The 16,062-nt window shown below is 36.8% G+C and overlaps 1 protein-coding gene across 1 annotated transcript in view; it reads right to left on the bottom strand.

Annotated features, from left to right (window-relative positions):
* LOC134529255 (vesicle-associated membrane protein 2-like) overlaps nucleotides 1-16,062 on the bottom strand; it is a 541,017-nt gene that overhangs the window by 86,551 nt on the left and 438,404 nt on the right. Inside the window, exon 5 of the mRNA XM_063363155.1 lies at nucleotides 13,162-13,213. Coding sequence (XP_063219225.1) covers nucleotides 13,162-13,213 — 52 coding nt within the window. The remainder of the gene's footprint in view (nucleotides 1-13,161; nucleotides 13,214-16,062) is intronic.

The following is a 16,062-nucleotide window of genomic DNA, read 5'->3' as shown; positions in this document are numbered from 1 at the left end:
CTGTGACGTGTAAATCCAATATGGCGGTCGACTCCTCGGCTCCTTACTCTGAACTTTGTAGCCGGACATACTATTATATACTCCTATGGACATGTATGTGGCATCGGAGAATACTTCAAAAGTATAATAATATTTATTTTTCCTTCGTTCTGTTAAAAAATTCCAAACAATTGTGGCAGAAATATCTGTGTTTCAAGCTGCACACAATTGAAAAAAAAATACATTTTTTTTTAAGTTTTCTTCCAATAAGCGAATTTGATTTTTCTAAAAAAATTTGACCGTCACATTATTTTAGGTTCCAAGCTCACAGTCACCAGTGATATTTAAATTGCTCTTGTTATGACGGAATTACATTTTTACTTACATGTGGAATATCTTTGAACTGTCTGAAGTTCTATGATCACGTCAGTTTATTCATATATTTTAATTGTTTGATCTGATGGCTTGAAGAATCGTAAATATTCGAAGAAGTCCAAATTTGTAATGTGTTTGTAGAGCGGTACAAAATAGATCTGTGGAATAATGAAAGAAAAACCAATGTAAATTTTTCATGAAAATGAGATAGGTTATGTAATCGGCTACAATAGTTCCCAACTTTTAGATGCTATAACAACCGAGGTCAAACTTTAAAGGAAACGACAGAAAATGTTTTCTAGTGGACCAATGTCATGTCATAAACACAAACGTACTTATTGTAATAATAACCAATGTAGACATTGGTGAAGGTTCCTCTATGTTTTTCACTGCTAGAAGAGCCAATGTCAAGTATAGTTAATTCAACACAAGAATGCGCTATGATTTGGATTTCCATTGTTTATTTTCTAGCTGTTTTTATTAAGCATTAATATTGTGAAAACATGTCTTTATCAAGATGGAGACGTGTGGTAGAGCTTAGTCAACAAGCTTTAAGTAAAGAAACAGGTAAGAGCTATTATTTTAACCTTTTATGAAGAAAATCATATTTGTTCTAAGCGTTATAGTAGTATGTAAATGGCGGTCCGGGCACAGGCTTCAGGCTGTGGAGCTGGAGCCGGGTTAGTGACCGATTGATCTGACGTCATGGCGGCCATCTTGGACTCAAAAATTCAGCAAAATTCCTCAAAAATGACTAAAAATGACTCGAAAATTTCCGTTTTGAGAAAAAATTTCTCGTTTTCTTCCACAGAAATTCAAAAATTAGGATTTCGAATAAAAATACTTTTGCCTTAGAAAGAACACGTAATCCTAAAAGCGGCTTAAAAGTCTTAAGAGCTAGCCGCTCTTAGCCGCTGACGTAATCTAGGATTATGACGTCAACGTTGCAATTTCCGTTACGGCCGTCATCTTGAAAATCTTTATTTATTATCCGAATTTAATGAAAAAAATTTAAATTTTATAAAACATTTTAATTAATAAATATTAATAAAAAATATTTTCAAAAAACCTACACTAACGACATGGAACTCGGAGTCCTCGGTACGAACCCGACAAGGACAAAATAAAAATGGCAACCCATCCTTCCCTCATGGTGGCTGCAGGCAGACTGACCCCCCACCACTTATGTCAAGGTATATATATATATATATTGTTAGCTAGTATGACGTCACGTCCGTCATCTTAAATATCTGTAATTTTAAAGCTAGAAAATCGGGAAAAATTTTAAAAATTATAAAAAAAATATTTACTAATAAAATTTAAATAAAAATCTTTAAAAACTCCGTTGCCCTTTTCGTTACGGCCGACATATTAGAAATCCATAATTTAAAAGTTCTAGACTGTACTAGAACTCTATCCTTGCTCAACAAATGAGAAGTTCACATGCTGACAAAAACCAGTTTTTGTAATTTATTAATCCATTTTTTTGTTATTATTATTTTATTTTTATAATTTTTTTAATTTTTTCGGTGCTTGATCTGTTACTAAGGAAAATTAACGATTTTTCTCAGTGTGCTCCTTTTTTCTGACAATATATATACATATATAGATGGTTTTATCAGAGTGCTCCTAATTATTCCTGGCTAGACATCAGATGGTTATTTCCGACTGCTCCTGATTATTTGTGAGAACTAGATCTCTGTATGAACGATTTTTTACCTAGTGAGACATACCATTTAATTCAGAGTTACATTTAATTAGTGAATTTCTGGTTCTACTAAATCAGCACTTACAATATTTTTATCAGTTCTAATTAAATAGAAAATCATTTCTCAGTCCAATAATATGTGATAATACTGATGAGAAACAATATCACGAAGGACGAACTTCCTTGTCCTAAGTGTATAGCAAAGCCTTTCTTATTTTGCAATCGTTAGTTAGCATCCCGCCTCCCACATAAAATAAATTAATTAATTTTGTCTCAACACAACACGAGACGGCATCTTATGTCAATATTCGGGACTACTTGCAACAAGTTCTTTTGCATGAGATATCTTAACTCTCGTCGCTGACTGTAACTATTGTAGCCAGTTGGAGCCATGTATCCTCGAAGCCTCGAAGCCTTGTGTCCTGGAAGCTACGTAGTTCTGTAGCCTCGCAGTCTCATAACCTTGTGTTCTGGAAGCTTCGTAGACCTGTAGCCTCGCAGTCTCGTAACCTTGTAGACTCGTAATCACGTAGTCTCGTAACCTCATGGCTCGTAGTCGCGTAGTCATGAAGTCTTGGAGCCTCGTAGACTTGTAGCTACGTAACCAAGTAGCCTTGTAATATTATAGCATAATACTGCTGGAGCAATTGGAGCCAAACAGAAAATTCCGCCGAAGACAGATGTAGCAATTGGAGCCTTGTAGACTTGTAGATTCGTAACCTCCTAGTATTGTAGTCGAATAGTGCTAGACCTAAGACTATTTGGAGTCAAATACTTTTGACGTCATTGATTGTTGGAGCAAAAAACAGTTGGAGCCAAATACAGTTGGAGCGAATGACTGTTGGAGCCAATGCCTTTTGGATCATTTGGTGCTATTGAAAATTTGGAGCTTTGGAGCTGTTGGAGCTTTGGAGCTGATGGAGCATTTGAAGCTGTTGGAGCTTTGGAGCATTTGGAGCTGTTGGAGCTTGGAGCTGTTGGAGCTGTTGGAGCCTAGCGTATACTGGTGGGATCGAATTCATGAGACTAGAATGTATCCCATCGCATTGAATTTTTTCGATCATATGTGCTTCTTTTTTAAATGTTTATTTGACTCGTATATTTTAGTAAATGTTTCTTGATTTGACTAGCATATTATTCCGTCGGTTGCGGGTATATAAGCAGTCCTCAGATGGCGGGGCTTTTTTCCTTTTTGATAGTGCTTCCAAATGTGCTTCCTTTTTGTTTTTGTGGTTCCTTTTTTGTTGATGGTGCTTCCAAAAGTGCTTCCTTTTTGTTGATTGTGTTTCCTTTTGGTTGATTGTGCTTCCAAATGTGCTGTATTTTTTTATTGTGCTTCGAAATGTGCTTCCTTTTTTATTGTGTTTCCAATTGTGCTTTCTTTTTGTCGATGGTACTTCCAAATGTGCTGCCTCTTTGATTGTGCTTCCTTTTTGTTGATGGTGCTTCCAAAATGTGTTTCCTTTTTTTTTTTTGATTGTGCGTAGTAAAATCTTTAGTGACTGAATATTTACTAGTTCAAAACCTCTTTGTCTTGGTAAAATATTTTTCAAGGTCTCTTGGTCCTTTAGTATGTATAAAATCTTTCACGATGATCTAATTGACTGTAATAAGCTAACGACGAAGAAGGTCATTAGGTCAGGAAATGACTAGCCAATAATACTGGCATTGTTCATGACCCGGTCTCGTGGTCCGGAGACACTTGGTCTGTATGTATGGATTGCTTTGTACATGAACATTTTAGAGGTTATTCTAAGTATCGATAAACTATAATTTCATATTAGGCTTATCGACAACGTATTTAATTCGTCAAACAGGTATATTGTCTTGAGTTGTTTTTTCGCAGAGTGCTCGAAAAGTAATGGAAAACAGAATATTAAATTTATTCAATATTTAGTTACACCTAACACTGGTCAAGAATCAAACCGAAGACAGGAATCGATCGATTTAATCAGTTAATTAATAAGGGATTTTTTCGATGAAAATTATTATTTTTTTTTAAATTTATGGGTCAATAAATACAAATTTCCAATATGGCGGTCAGAACAACTTACTGAAGACTGGTAGTGGATGATTTTAAGCATCTTTATGAATTTTGATCATGATTGATTGAAATTGATATTTTTTACAAAAAAAATAAAAATTATTGCATCGGCCAGGGATCGAACCAAGGGTGTGAACTGATATAATAAATCTGTTAATTGGTTGAAATTTATGTATTGAATTATGGATTTTTCCCGAATTTCAAACTGAATAGTACGCAATTCCAAGATGGCACCCAAATTTCAAGATGGCAGGCGCCTCAGTAATAAAAAATGATAACTGAACTCTAGCGGGTAAAATTTTAACAAAAATGGTGGTACCATGCTCTAGTAAAAGAAAACAAAATGGAGGCCTCCAGCAGGCGAAAACAAGATGGTGGACATGACATCGTACTAGCTAATGATATATATATACATTGACATAAGTGGTGGGAGGTTAGTCTGCAGGTGGCTTCCGTGGAGGAAGAAACTATCGAAGAAAAAATTATTTTCGCTCTTACCGGGTACGAAACGAGGACTTTAAGGCCTAAGTATATTTTAAAATTGTATTTTATAAAAAAAAAATTAATAATTTTATTGTTATAATTTTTGAAATTTTTTTCAAATTTATAGCATAAAAATTACGGTTTTCCAATATTGCGGTCGTAACGAAAAGTGCAACTGTCTAGAATACAAGATGGTCGTAACGAATAGTGTAACGATTACATCGTACTCAACCAAGATGGCGGGCGTAACAAAACATGCAACACTTATAGAATCCAAGATGGCGGCCGTAACGAAAATTGCAACGGTGGTGCATAATTTAAAATGGTGTGTGTGGTGTAAGACATTTTTATTACTTTTTATTGAGAATTTTTTAAATATATTATTAAATTACTAGTTTACTCTCGCCGGGAATCTAACGGAGGATCGAACTCAATTCAGTAACTAAATATTTGGAGTAAGCAATTTATTATAATATTTTTTGTATTTTTTTTCGAAATTTTTTGGTCATTAATTAAAGAATTTGAATTTTATGGTCGAGGTCAAGGTCAATGCTGCCCGCCAGCGGCTTATGGGCGGCTTGGTCATGGGGAATTTAAGCCGTCTCGAGGATTATGTCTTCTTTCTAAGGCTAAAGTATTTCGAGGTTTTTTGAATTCCGAATTTTTTTAATTTTTTCATGGCAAAAACGGGAAATTATCCCTCAAAACGGGAATTTTTCCCTCGAAAACGGGAAATTTGAAGTCATTTTAAAACATTTTGGGTTATTTTTGAGGTATTTCGAGGATTTTTTGTGTCCAAGACGGCCGCCGTGACGTCAGAGCAATCGGTCATTTACCCGGCACCCGGCACCAGCGCCTGGCACCTGTGCCCGGACCGCCATTTACATACTACTCTTATATCGTTTCATCTTTGAATGTGTTACACACAACAAAATCATAAGTACATTAAATTTAATATTTAAAAAAAAAATTGTATTTATTTAATATTACATATTGAGGTGTCTAACATATATTCATATAAGTATTGTTATGACCTAATAATAAATAATTTTACTTAAAAATGTCCGATCACAAATCACTGGTCGTTAAAAATGTTTATATAAAGTCAGTTAGTGTCTTTAAAGATTCGCAGTTCGCTAGACTCAATAGTGGTTCGCCCCTTAACTCACGATTGTCCACACACAAAGTCTCACGCCTTTCAATCGCCGCACTCTCACGATCAAGTCGAACTCCGCGTCGCGCCACTCCCAGGGTGGGTGGGGGGTGTCTCACCCTTCCTTTCGCTCGAAATCCTCTCGACACTTACGTGGTGGTTGACGTCGCTGCTTAAGTAATCTGGCGCTCTTCTCGAACCAACGAGAGAAGCTGGGACGAGTTGCGTCATCCTGGGCCTACCCGACGCCCATTCAGTCGAGAATGGTGTCGCTTGCTCACGAAACTTCCATGTGGCGTCCCCCGGAATTCCCAAGGCCACTCAGCTATTGATAACAGCACCGAGGCAGGATGATGCATGGGGGTTGAGGAGGGCAGTGGGGTAACGATGACCATTGTAATCCGGCCAGAAAGCCAGTTTGATCGCAAACTATAGTAATTGTTTCTTTATCTGGCGCAATATATAACCATTCATTGTGCTATAGCTGAATCCAAAGGGTCTGCTTTAGCTCTTCTATTTTCTTAACACAATTGCTAGGTATAGGACCTGTAGTATACAATAATTTGGCTGCACAATCTTCCCGTGCATAAGTATTGATCAATGGAAAGGTTTGTCTACACACTCTAAGAGTTTTAGTTATTACTTTACACTTACTCAATTCATACTTGCTTATTTTTGCGTAGTACTGTTTTGAGTGTTCCATCATAATATAATCCGTTTCCGGATCTATGAAAACATATTTGTTTGTGGCAGTTTTCATTTTTACAGGCAATGGAATGATTCTATATATATCAAAAAATAAATGATCAGTTACTGGTAGTCTAATTACATAACATAAAATGTTCCTTTTGCTAAACACTTCCAGCTCCATCAGGTTAAGAAGGGAACTATCTTTGATTGTTCCTTCTGGTAATGGTAGATTAAATTCTCAAGAATGAGTAGATTGAAATGCATTGAAATATTCAACGATTTTTTGTGGTGTTATAATATAAGGGTTTAAAATCACTTTAAATGCATTTATTATGGAATTCAAAATAGATTCACATTGAAATGAAAGGGTTTCAATTTCTTGATTTAATAGAGTCAAATGCTCGTTTACTCGTATTCGCAGGTTATGGTGAGATAAAGCATCGGTTACATTCAAGTTTATGCGTTTTATCTCATCTGTAAGTTTTACTAGTTGGTCAGCTAACATTTGCTGATTCTCATTTAAGTCTTTAACAGTTCGGTTCATGGTTTGCAAGGTCGATTTTACAATAAAAATTTGTTCCTTACTCAGCTTAAGAAAGCTAATTGTTCGCTCTCAAGTTTCGTAATTTTATTATTATAAAATTCTGCATCTTCTTCGTCTAGTGTACCAAAAATCACTTTACTCAATTGCCCTATTAGGTTAAATGGAAAGAAACTTATTTTTACTCTAGGACTAACATGGTCTTTGGTTATACCTCCTATAATTTCTATGGTGCGCGCAGTGGCGTCTAACCTGCTTGATAATTTTGTTATAGTATTAGAACATAGAGTTTTACCCTTATACACCGGAATTTCCTTATTGCATAATTCATTTACAACACTTACATATCGTCTTATCGTATTACAATTATTTTCAGGCTGACTTAAATTTAAATAGGAGATTAATCTCCATTCAGTATTATACAATCGTCCATTGCCGTTATGTTCGTAGTACAGTCCCGAAGTTTCTTCAATATTAGTGATTTGAATGTCTAGTCTTGATGACACTCCACTCACATGTTCAGGGTTCAGCAACAGGGTAAAAATGAGTTGACTGTAACATACCAATTAAAAGTACGGCTTTAACCTGTTTGCATGTACCTTCACAAGCTTCTTACGTTTGGTAAGGATGGTTATATTTACTCCTTCTACTTTTACAACATTATAGGGGCCTACATATTGGCTGGACAGTTTCTTGGACCTACCTCTTCTGACAGTCTCGTCATACAGAAGGACTTGATAACCAATATGAAAAATGTGCTGGTTCACATGTTGATCATAATTCCTTTTATTTATTTCTTTAGAGATGATTAAATGTTTTTTTGCTAATTTGAAAGTCTCTTGCAATTTTGTTTTTAAGGTTTTGACATAATCCTCATAATTATAATTCTTTTCTATAAAGTCCTTCTGTAGGATGCCAGGAATATTAGGTCATGTACCAAATAATAATTCATGGGGTGTAAATCCCGTGGACCTATGAGGCGTAGTTTTATGGACAAAAGTGGCATAATTTATCCATTCGTCCCAATCGAGTTGGTTGGTGGCGATGAAGTGTCTTAAAAATTCAGTGAGGGAACGGTGCCATCTCTCTAGACTCCCATTAGATTGAGGGTGATAGGCAGTTGTTTCGATTTTGGCAATTTTTAACAATTTACACACCTTCTTAAACAGATCACTTGTAAAATTGCTTCCTTGATCTGAGATTATCACTTGTGGTATACCAAATCTTAGTATTATTTCGTTTACAAAAGCTCGCGCCACCGATTCGGCTGTTTGGTCGAAAAGGGGTATTGCTACCGTATACTTGGATAATAGATCTTGAAACGTTAGTAAATATTTATGATTATTGGCAGTCTCAACTAGTGGTCCCACAATGTCGAGAGCACATTTTTCCCATACTACATTAGGCGTGTCCGTAATTTCAAGCGGCATTTTTATGTAAGGCCGCGTTAATTTATTCCTTTGGCAAGAGTCACACCTTCTAATATAGGTTTCTATGTCTGTTTTCATCCCGTTCCACTTATAATATTGTTTTATTCGGTCGTATGTTCGGGCGATCCCTTGATGGCCTCCTATCGGTGTGTTGTGAAATTCCTTAATAATTTCCCGTTTCCTTACCGTGGATAATTCACCCTCTTGTTTCTCAGTGCTATCCTCTACAGAGTGAGATTCGTCTGTTGTCGATTCCTCCATTTCTTTTACTTCGCAAAGCCTACTCAGCACATCGGCATGCATGATAGTTTTACCGGCTCTGTGTTTAATCTCATATGAATATTCTTCCAATTTTAACCGCCATCTTAACAACCTGGAACTAGGGTCTTTTACGTTAAAAACATATTGTAGAGGTTTATGGTCGGTTATCACCATGAAATGGCGACCTAATAGATAGGGCCTTAAATATTTTACAGCCCACACTATCGCTAACATTTCGCGCTCAGTCGTCGAGTAATTGACCTCCGCCTTATTCAACGTACGGCTGGCATAGGCGACGGGCTTGTCCTTACCTACTTCTTCTTGGGACAAAATGGCTCCTATAGCTAGTTTGCTAGCGTCTGTTGTCACGATAAACGGTTTATTAAAATCCGGATACTGTAAAATTGGTTCTGAGGTCAGGATTTCTTTTAGGGTGTTAAATGCAGTTTCCTGTTCGTCTCCCCAGATAAAGGGAACGTCACTTTTTACAAGGTTGTAGAGGGGTTTTGCAATTTTGCTGAAGTTCGGTATAAATCTTCGGTAATACGAGGCTAATCCGCAAAACATTTTGATGTCTTTAGCGTTCTTTGGTCTAGGGTATCCCTCTCCGGATCTGGTTTCACGCCTTCGTCGCTAATCATGTGTCCTAAAAACGTTACCTCCGTGCGTAAAAACTCGCATTTATCAGGTTGTAGCTTAAGGTTATGCTCTCTCATTCTAGTGAAAACCTCTCTTAACGGGTCGTTATGTATCTCTACTGATTGGCCATGTATTATGATATCATCTAAGTAAACAAGACATTTAATTCCATTTAGTCCTGACAAAACAGTGTTCATTAATCTCGTAAAGGTCGCAGGAGCTCCCTTTAACCCAAACATCATTCTGCACATTTCATAGTGACCCGTCGGGGTACTAAATGCGGTTTTGGGTTGATCTTCCTGTTTCATCCTTACCTGCAAATAACCACTAGCCAAATCTAGGGTCGAGAAATATTTTGCTTGTCCTAATTGATCTAATATTTCTGTAATATTCGGCATCTGATACACCGAGTCCACTGACACAAGATTCAGTTTTCTAAAATCTACAACGACCCTCCATTTCTGTTGATTGGAAGCGTCTCGTTTTTTTGGAATCACTAATATAGGCGCGTTCCAAGGGCTCAGACTGGGTTTGATAATACCCTGTTCTAACATCTGTGTCTCTTGTTTTTTAATTTCCTCCTTGTGAATTTCCGGAAAACGATATGGTTTTACATTAATGGGCCTCGTCTCAGCACCTGTAGGGATACTATGTTCCATGGTCGGAGTACATGTGAGTGTATCACCGGGCAAGTGAAAAATGTCTACAAACTCTTTGCATAATTTTAGCAATTGCTTTTTTTCTGTGTCGTGTAGATGTTCTACCCTTAACATCGATTCCAATTTCTCTTGCCTTTCCCTATCGGAATTTTGAATACTCAACAATTTCGCTGTAGAGGGTATTTCCTCTAATTCAACGACGGGCATATCTACTTCTACTTCGTGTTCGTTAGTATTTAATATAGAACATAAACATTTGCCATTTATCACTTCCGTCAATCCATCTCCTAGATAAACTCCCTTTTCTATTTCTCGTTTTTCTACTAGTCCTAATCCTTCGTTGCTAGCATTTAATTGCACTATTTTTTCGCACCTAGATGGTACATGAATTCTCATATTTTTGACAGCATGATCTTCTTCACAAAATGGGATTTGCTCCTTGTTGATTATCAGTCTATTACATTCGAAATCCACAACAGATTTAGTAAAACTTAGAAAATCTTTGCCCAAAATACAGGCATGAGGACAGGATTCTATAATGTGACATTTATATCTTACTGTGGAAGATGGTAAACAAAAGTTTAAATTAACAGTCCCTTTTGTAGCCATTATATTGGTGGCTAAACCGCGAATCTTAGTCTTCTCCTTTTTATCACTGGCCGATAGGATACTCTTATTTAGAACATTCTCTCTGATTAGTGTTATGTCGGACCCTGTGTCTATAAGGCAGTCTACTGCTTCACGTATTTCATCTAGCTTAAAAGAAACTATACTACTCTTGGTACAGATAGCATCGTCGTTACTTTGTTCATACTCTATTCTAGATTTTCTATTGCAGCTGTCTGTGTTCGGCTCCTTAGGGTGCATATACCGCTGCTCGTAATGCCCCCCTTATAGTTTCCCGCGTTTTCCCCATGTTTCCATAATCGCGATTCGGTATAGGAAGGTCTATCCTCTCGCCCTCCTTTGTTAATATATCCTAATTCCTTGTGATTTCTTTGGTCATACCTGTACTGATTTGGATAATCATTTCCTTTGGCAAAATTGTTATTGTTGTATTTTCCGTGTTTGTTAAAGCAGTTTCGGGCATAATGTCCCGGTTTACCGCACTCAAAGCATATGGAGTTTCCCCTGTTTCTCTCCTCTTTGTGGGGCTGAAAAGTCTTTCTGTCATCTCTTTGTTTACGTCGACAATTCGCGTCTGTGTGTCCTGTAGTGTTACAATTTTTACAAAATAGCTCTCCTACGTGTACATATTTTTTCCATCCTTTATTTTTATCGGGTTTTCGTAAGAAACATTTTTCTAGTGTGTGTCCGCCTTTTCCGCAATTCGAGCAACTGGGCCTTCTTGTTTCTAATAGTCTTGATAAAACATTTTTCAGGGATTCTTGGTCCATTAGTAAGCATGAAAAATTTTCCGTTGGTCCAATTGATTGTAAGTGATTTATAATACTTTAGGTCTGACAGTTCAAAGTAGTTTTCTTGACTGGTTGAAGTATGTTAGATTAACTATAGAGTCATGAGGTTCGTAAATGTCTGGTCTATACGATTTACATTGTTCATGACCTGGTATGGTGGTTCAAAGACACTTTGCCTATACTAATAGCATTTTACATGAACTGGTCGGAATGTATTCTAGGTATCAAAATTTGGACTTCCATGTTAGGCATATCAACTACGTATTTAATGCGCTGCACAGGTATTTTGTCTAGAGTTGTTTTTCTTAAAGTGAATTATTAATTAACTCCGCGAAAGTTTATGGGAAACAGAATTTTAAAAAAATATTTCATCTTTATTTATCATTATCGTAGGCCGCGAATCAAACAAAGGAAAGGAAATTTATTGCGCCAATCATTATTTTAATAAGTGAATTTTTGATGAATTTTGGAATTTTCCGTATTTCTAGAATAATCAGTAAAAATTTCCAAAATGGCGGCCATTTCGACTAACTAATGGCTGTTTTATGTAGAACTTAAGTTAATTTTAGGATTTTGAGCATGATTTATTAAATAAGTATTTTTACATAAAATTAAAATATTTGAACCAGTCAAGGTTTAAAGCAAGGACAGGAATCCAACAATTCAATCAGTAGAACAACGAGTTATTTTTTTGATGAATTTTGAACTTTTTCCCAAATTGATAGTTTCATTATTACGAATTTTCAAGATGGCGGAAATATTGGTTTACAGGAGGCTGGTTGGCTAGAAAAATAAGCTTATTTTAGGACGTTTCACCATATTTTATTATATAAGTATTTTTTTGTCTAAAATTATTTTTTGTTTAGACCAAGGATCGAAGCGATAACAAGAAATTATATTATCGTTCAGTATATTTATTGCTATGGAATTTTCCCCGAATTTTAAGCATAAAAATTTTGGATTTTCAAGATGCTGGCAGTAAAGCAAATTCCAGCGATTACATCATAATTAATGTGGCGGTTGTGATGTAAGAAATTTTTATATAAATTTTTATATTCATATCAAGAATTTTTAATAATATTAATAAACTACATGTTTACTCTCACCGAGAATCGAACCGAGGACCGAAATCGATAAAGTAACTAAACATTTGAAGTAAGCGATTCTTTTAATATGTTTTGGAATTTGTTTCCAATTTTTTAGGTTAAAAATTAAAGTATTTAAATTTTATGGTAAATTTCAAAGTCATCGAAGATGGCCGTCAGAGGCTTAGAAGGCTTGATATTAGGAGTTTTAAACCTCTTTGGGGTATTTGTATTCTTTCTATGGCAAAATTCTTTTGAGGTTTTTCAAATTCCGAACTTATGAATTTTCGAGGAATAAAACTTGTAATTTTTCCTAAAAATGGGAATTCGTCCTTCTAAATAGAAACATTTTTAGAAATTTCGAGTCATTTTAAGTCATTCTGAGTCATTTTTTACTCTAAGATGGCTGCCATGACGTCACAATCAAAGATGGTGTTCAACGCTACGCCACCAAGCCTTAAAGCCTAGCGGATGCCCTATGTGGTGTTGTAGTGATTGTGATAGCCGGAGTTTTATATCACAACGATGGTGATGCGGCCTCAGCTCTTAATCCAAGCCACAATCTGTAAAGTAACACTTGAAAGTACAGCTTTTTACTAAAGATGAAAACCACATGAGGAATGATTTTTTTTCTCAGTTTTAATGGAATGTTTAAAATACTTAAATTATTTAAACACAATACAATCGATTACTTACCTACAATGATAGCAAGTACTACAAGGCCGATCACTCCCATTATAATCATCATCTGCAAACAAATAAATAAAAAATTATAATGATCCATTATTTGGTACATTAACACACAAACACAATAACAACACTACGATCGAGACCAGAAAAAATCGCTTTTATTTCTGGTTAAAAGGATGAACTCCACATACTTGCACACCAAAAGATCGGTGTCTATTGTAGCCTTTGCTGCTGATATATTCTACTTTATCGTATAATTGCATGTGATTAGGTAATTTTTAATTGGTTTCTGGTCCTTCGAGGCATGGCGAAAATATCATAGCTCAATGAAAGTGAAGTTTAGGTGTATAATTTTCTACATTCCAACCTCTTTCCAAATAATAAAGTTACTTTTGTATGCCTCTACTAACAGTTAGAGCCACGATTATTTCGCGAGTTCATTAGATATAAAAGTATACATGAAGCACGTACATTTGTGATTCACGTTAATCATTGGAACACATTGCTCTTGACACACCCTTGAAGACCTTGAGCGAGTTATAAAAAAAGTGGTCAACTATTCACGTAAACCCACCAAAGGATTTGTTATAGACCAAAGATGACTGATTATGTAAAAGCAAATTATGCTTAGTTTGGACGAGTAAAATGAAACCACGATATAATCGAGACTGCTTATTGTGTGTGTATTGCTGTTTACTATTCACACAATATGTAAGTAGTACGAAAGGTAAAGGCGGTATTAAACCTTGATACAAACCTTGGTGTCATGACATTGTCACTATCCACCATGGTGAGCTTAGTGTTATCAATAAACTGTACCTTGTTTTTAATAACTTAAGCTTTTGATAATTAGATTTTTAAACATTGGCCTGCAAATTTAAAGCAGCAAAAAAAGAAAAATATATATAAAATATTTATAATGCTGTTTATCAGACGTCAGATTAAATTTTTTGTCTTTGTCTTATTACCAAAATATTATTTTCAAATAAACTGAAATGAGTTAAAATATATAAGTAGTGTATATATAGGTATATATATATATATATATAAATATAAAATAGTTCCTCCTGTGCCTGGTGCCGGTGCTAGGAGCTGGAGCCGATATCCGTCATCTTGGGTTGTGACATCAAAGCGGACATTTTTTATGAAATTCACCTTTGACCTTGACCCCACTATCGTGTATCCGACATATTGGAGCCCATCTTGTATTATGAAGTTACATTCCCCATATTGCTTTCCACTAATTCTAATTATGATGTAAACGTTGCAAAAACCGTACCGGCTGCCATCTTAAAAATCTGTTATTATTATGCAAGAAAATATAATAAATAAAAATCATTAAAAATAATTTTAATTAATTTTTAATTAAAAAACATACTATTGTCATGCAACTCAAATTCCATGGTACGAAACCAGTGAGGGCAAAAAAATTACAATGGATCCTTCCTCCACAGGGGCCACCAACCGACAGACATCCCACTAATACCAATGTTAATATTACGGCAGCAAGTATGACGTAACATCCGCCATTTTGTTTTGGTCTGCTGCAAGCTTTCAACTGGGATTATGACATCAGAATCGACATCTTTATTTTCGTTTGCTTGAGGCAGCCGTCTTTAATTTCAGTATTTGCTAACAGGAGCGTTAGTGTCACATCGTCTGCCAGAGTGAACTGTTGCCATATTGGTTAAAATTTTAACCTCTAGAGTGTTTAAGTATTTATTACCAAGGCGCCCGACATCTTGTCAGTTGTCTTGTCCGCAATCTTGGATATTAGTAATGTTACGAATTATTAAAAATAATTCGTCTTCGGAAAACTACTGGTTTCATAAATGGATAGCCCAATTAAAGATTTTACTACACAGTTTTATTGATTGCCAGTATTTACATCACTACAAATAATCTTGTTAAACTGCCTAGTAATCAAATACACCTCAAAAAAGTTTCTTCCCCAGTCACTCGGTTTTTACACACCGCACACCTCGCTGGGCCGCACCTCTGGCGCAATTCTCGCCGCAGTACGCCTCGTGTACCTCCGTCGCGGGACTCCATCGCCGCACTCCGCCGCCGCCATCTCACTTCCCTTCGCCGAGGCTCCGTTCGACGCTTCGCTCGGAACTTCGCTCTGGACTCTCGCCGCACCCGCGGCACTATCACCCGGATAAACTCCCAACTGAACTTGGAGGCTGGCTTCCTGGGCTTATATAGGCCCAGCCACCACTTCTAGAATTCACGAGTGTGGCTGGGACAGTCGCGTCATCCCGCGCCGACCCGACGCCAGAAATATCGAGACAGGCGTCGGCGGCCCGCGGAATTCCCCAGCTTCAAGGTGAGATAACGCCGCAAAGACAGAGCGTCTCTAGGGGAGCGGATGGAAGGAGGGGGGAAGCGACGACCTTTGTAATCTACCACGCGCGCGCGTTATGTCTCACGTTGTGGCGGCCACGTGACATCCGCGGCCGTGCGGGGCCGCCAGCCAGCTCCGAACCTGCACGCGCCGCGGCCCTGCTCACGTTAGTAACAGTAATATGAACTGGGAGCCAGGATAGGATTCGTTATTTTTGAAGTGCGCACCGCAAAACGACGGTTTGTTTTTTTCTGATGTGCTCTTCCCCTCCCGTTTAGCTTTACTTCTCCCTCCCTACCCCTCCTGATTCGGTTCGTTCCTCTGCGTGCATGCGTACGAGTGATATCGTAGATTTGGTTTTAAAGGCAGTAAGACATATTGCTTCTTCGTCTTCGAGCTCTTGAAGCAACTGGAATTAGGAAGCTAAGCTTAAAGTGAGGTTGATTATTTTCGTTTTGATCGATAGCAGGATAGGTCTCTTGTAACCTTGTTGAGTGCGATAACATATATTTGCCTTATCTTTTAGTTTTTGAATTGTAATTGCTTTTTTTGATGGTTCA

The sequence above is a fragment of the Bacillus rossius genome, chromosome 2, assembly GCF_032445375.1.
Source record: "Bacillus rossius redtenbacheri isolate Brsri chromosome 2, Brsri_v3, whole genome shotgun sequence".
Lineage (NCBI taxonomy): Eukaryota > Metazoa > Arthropoda > Insecta > Phasmatodea > Bacillidae > Bacillus > Bacillus rossius.
Note: the sequence above shows the minus strand (reverse complement) of the source record. Positions and strands in the feature narration are given on the sequence as shown.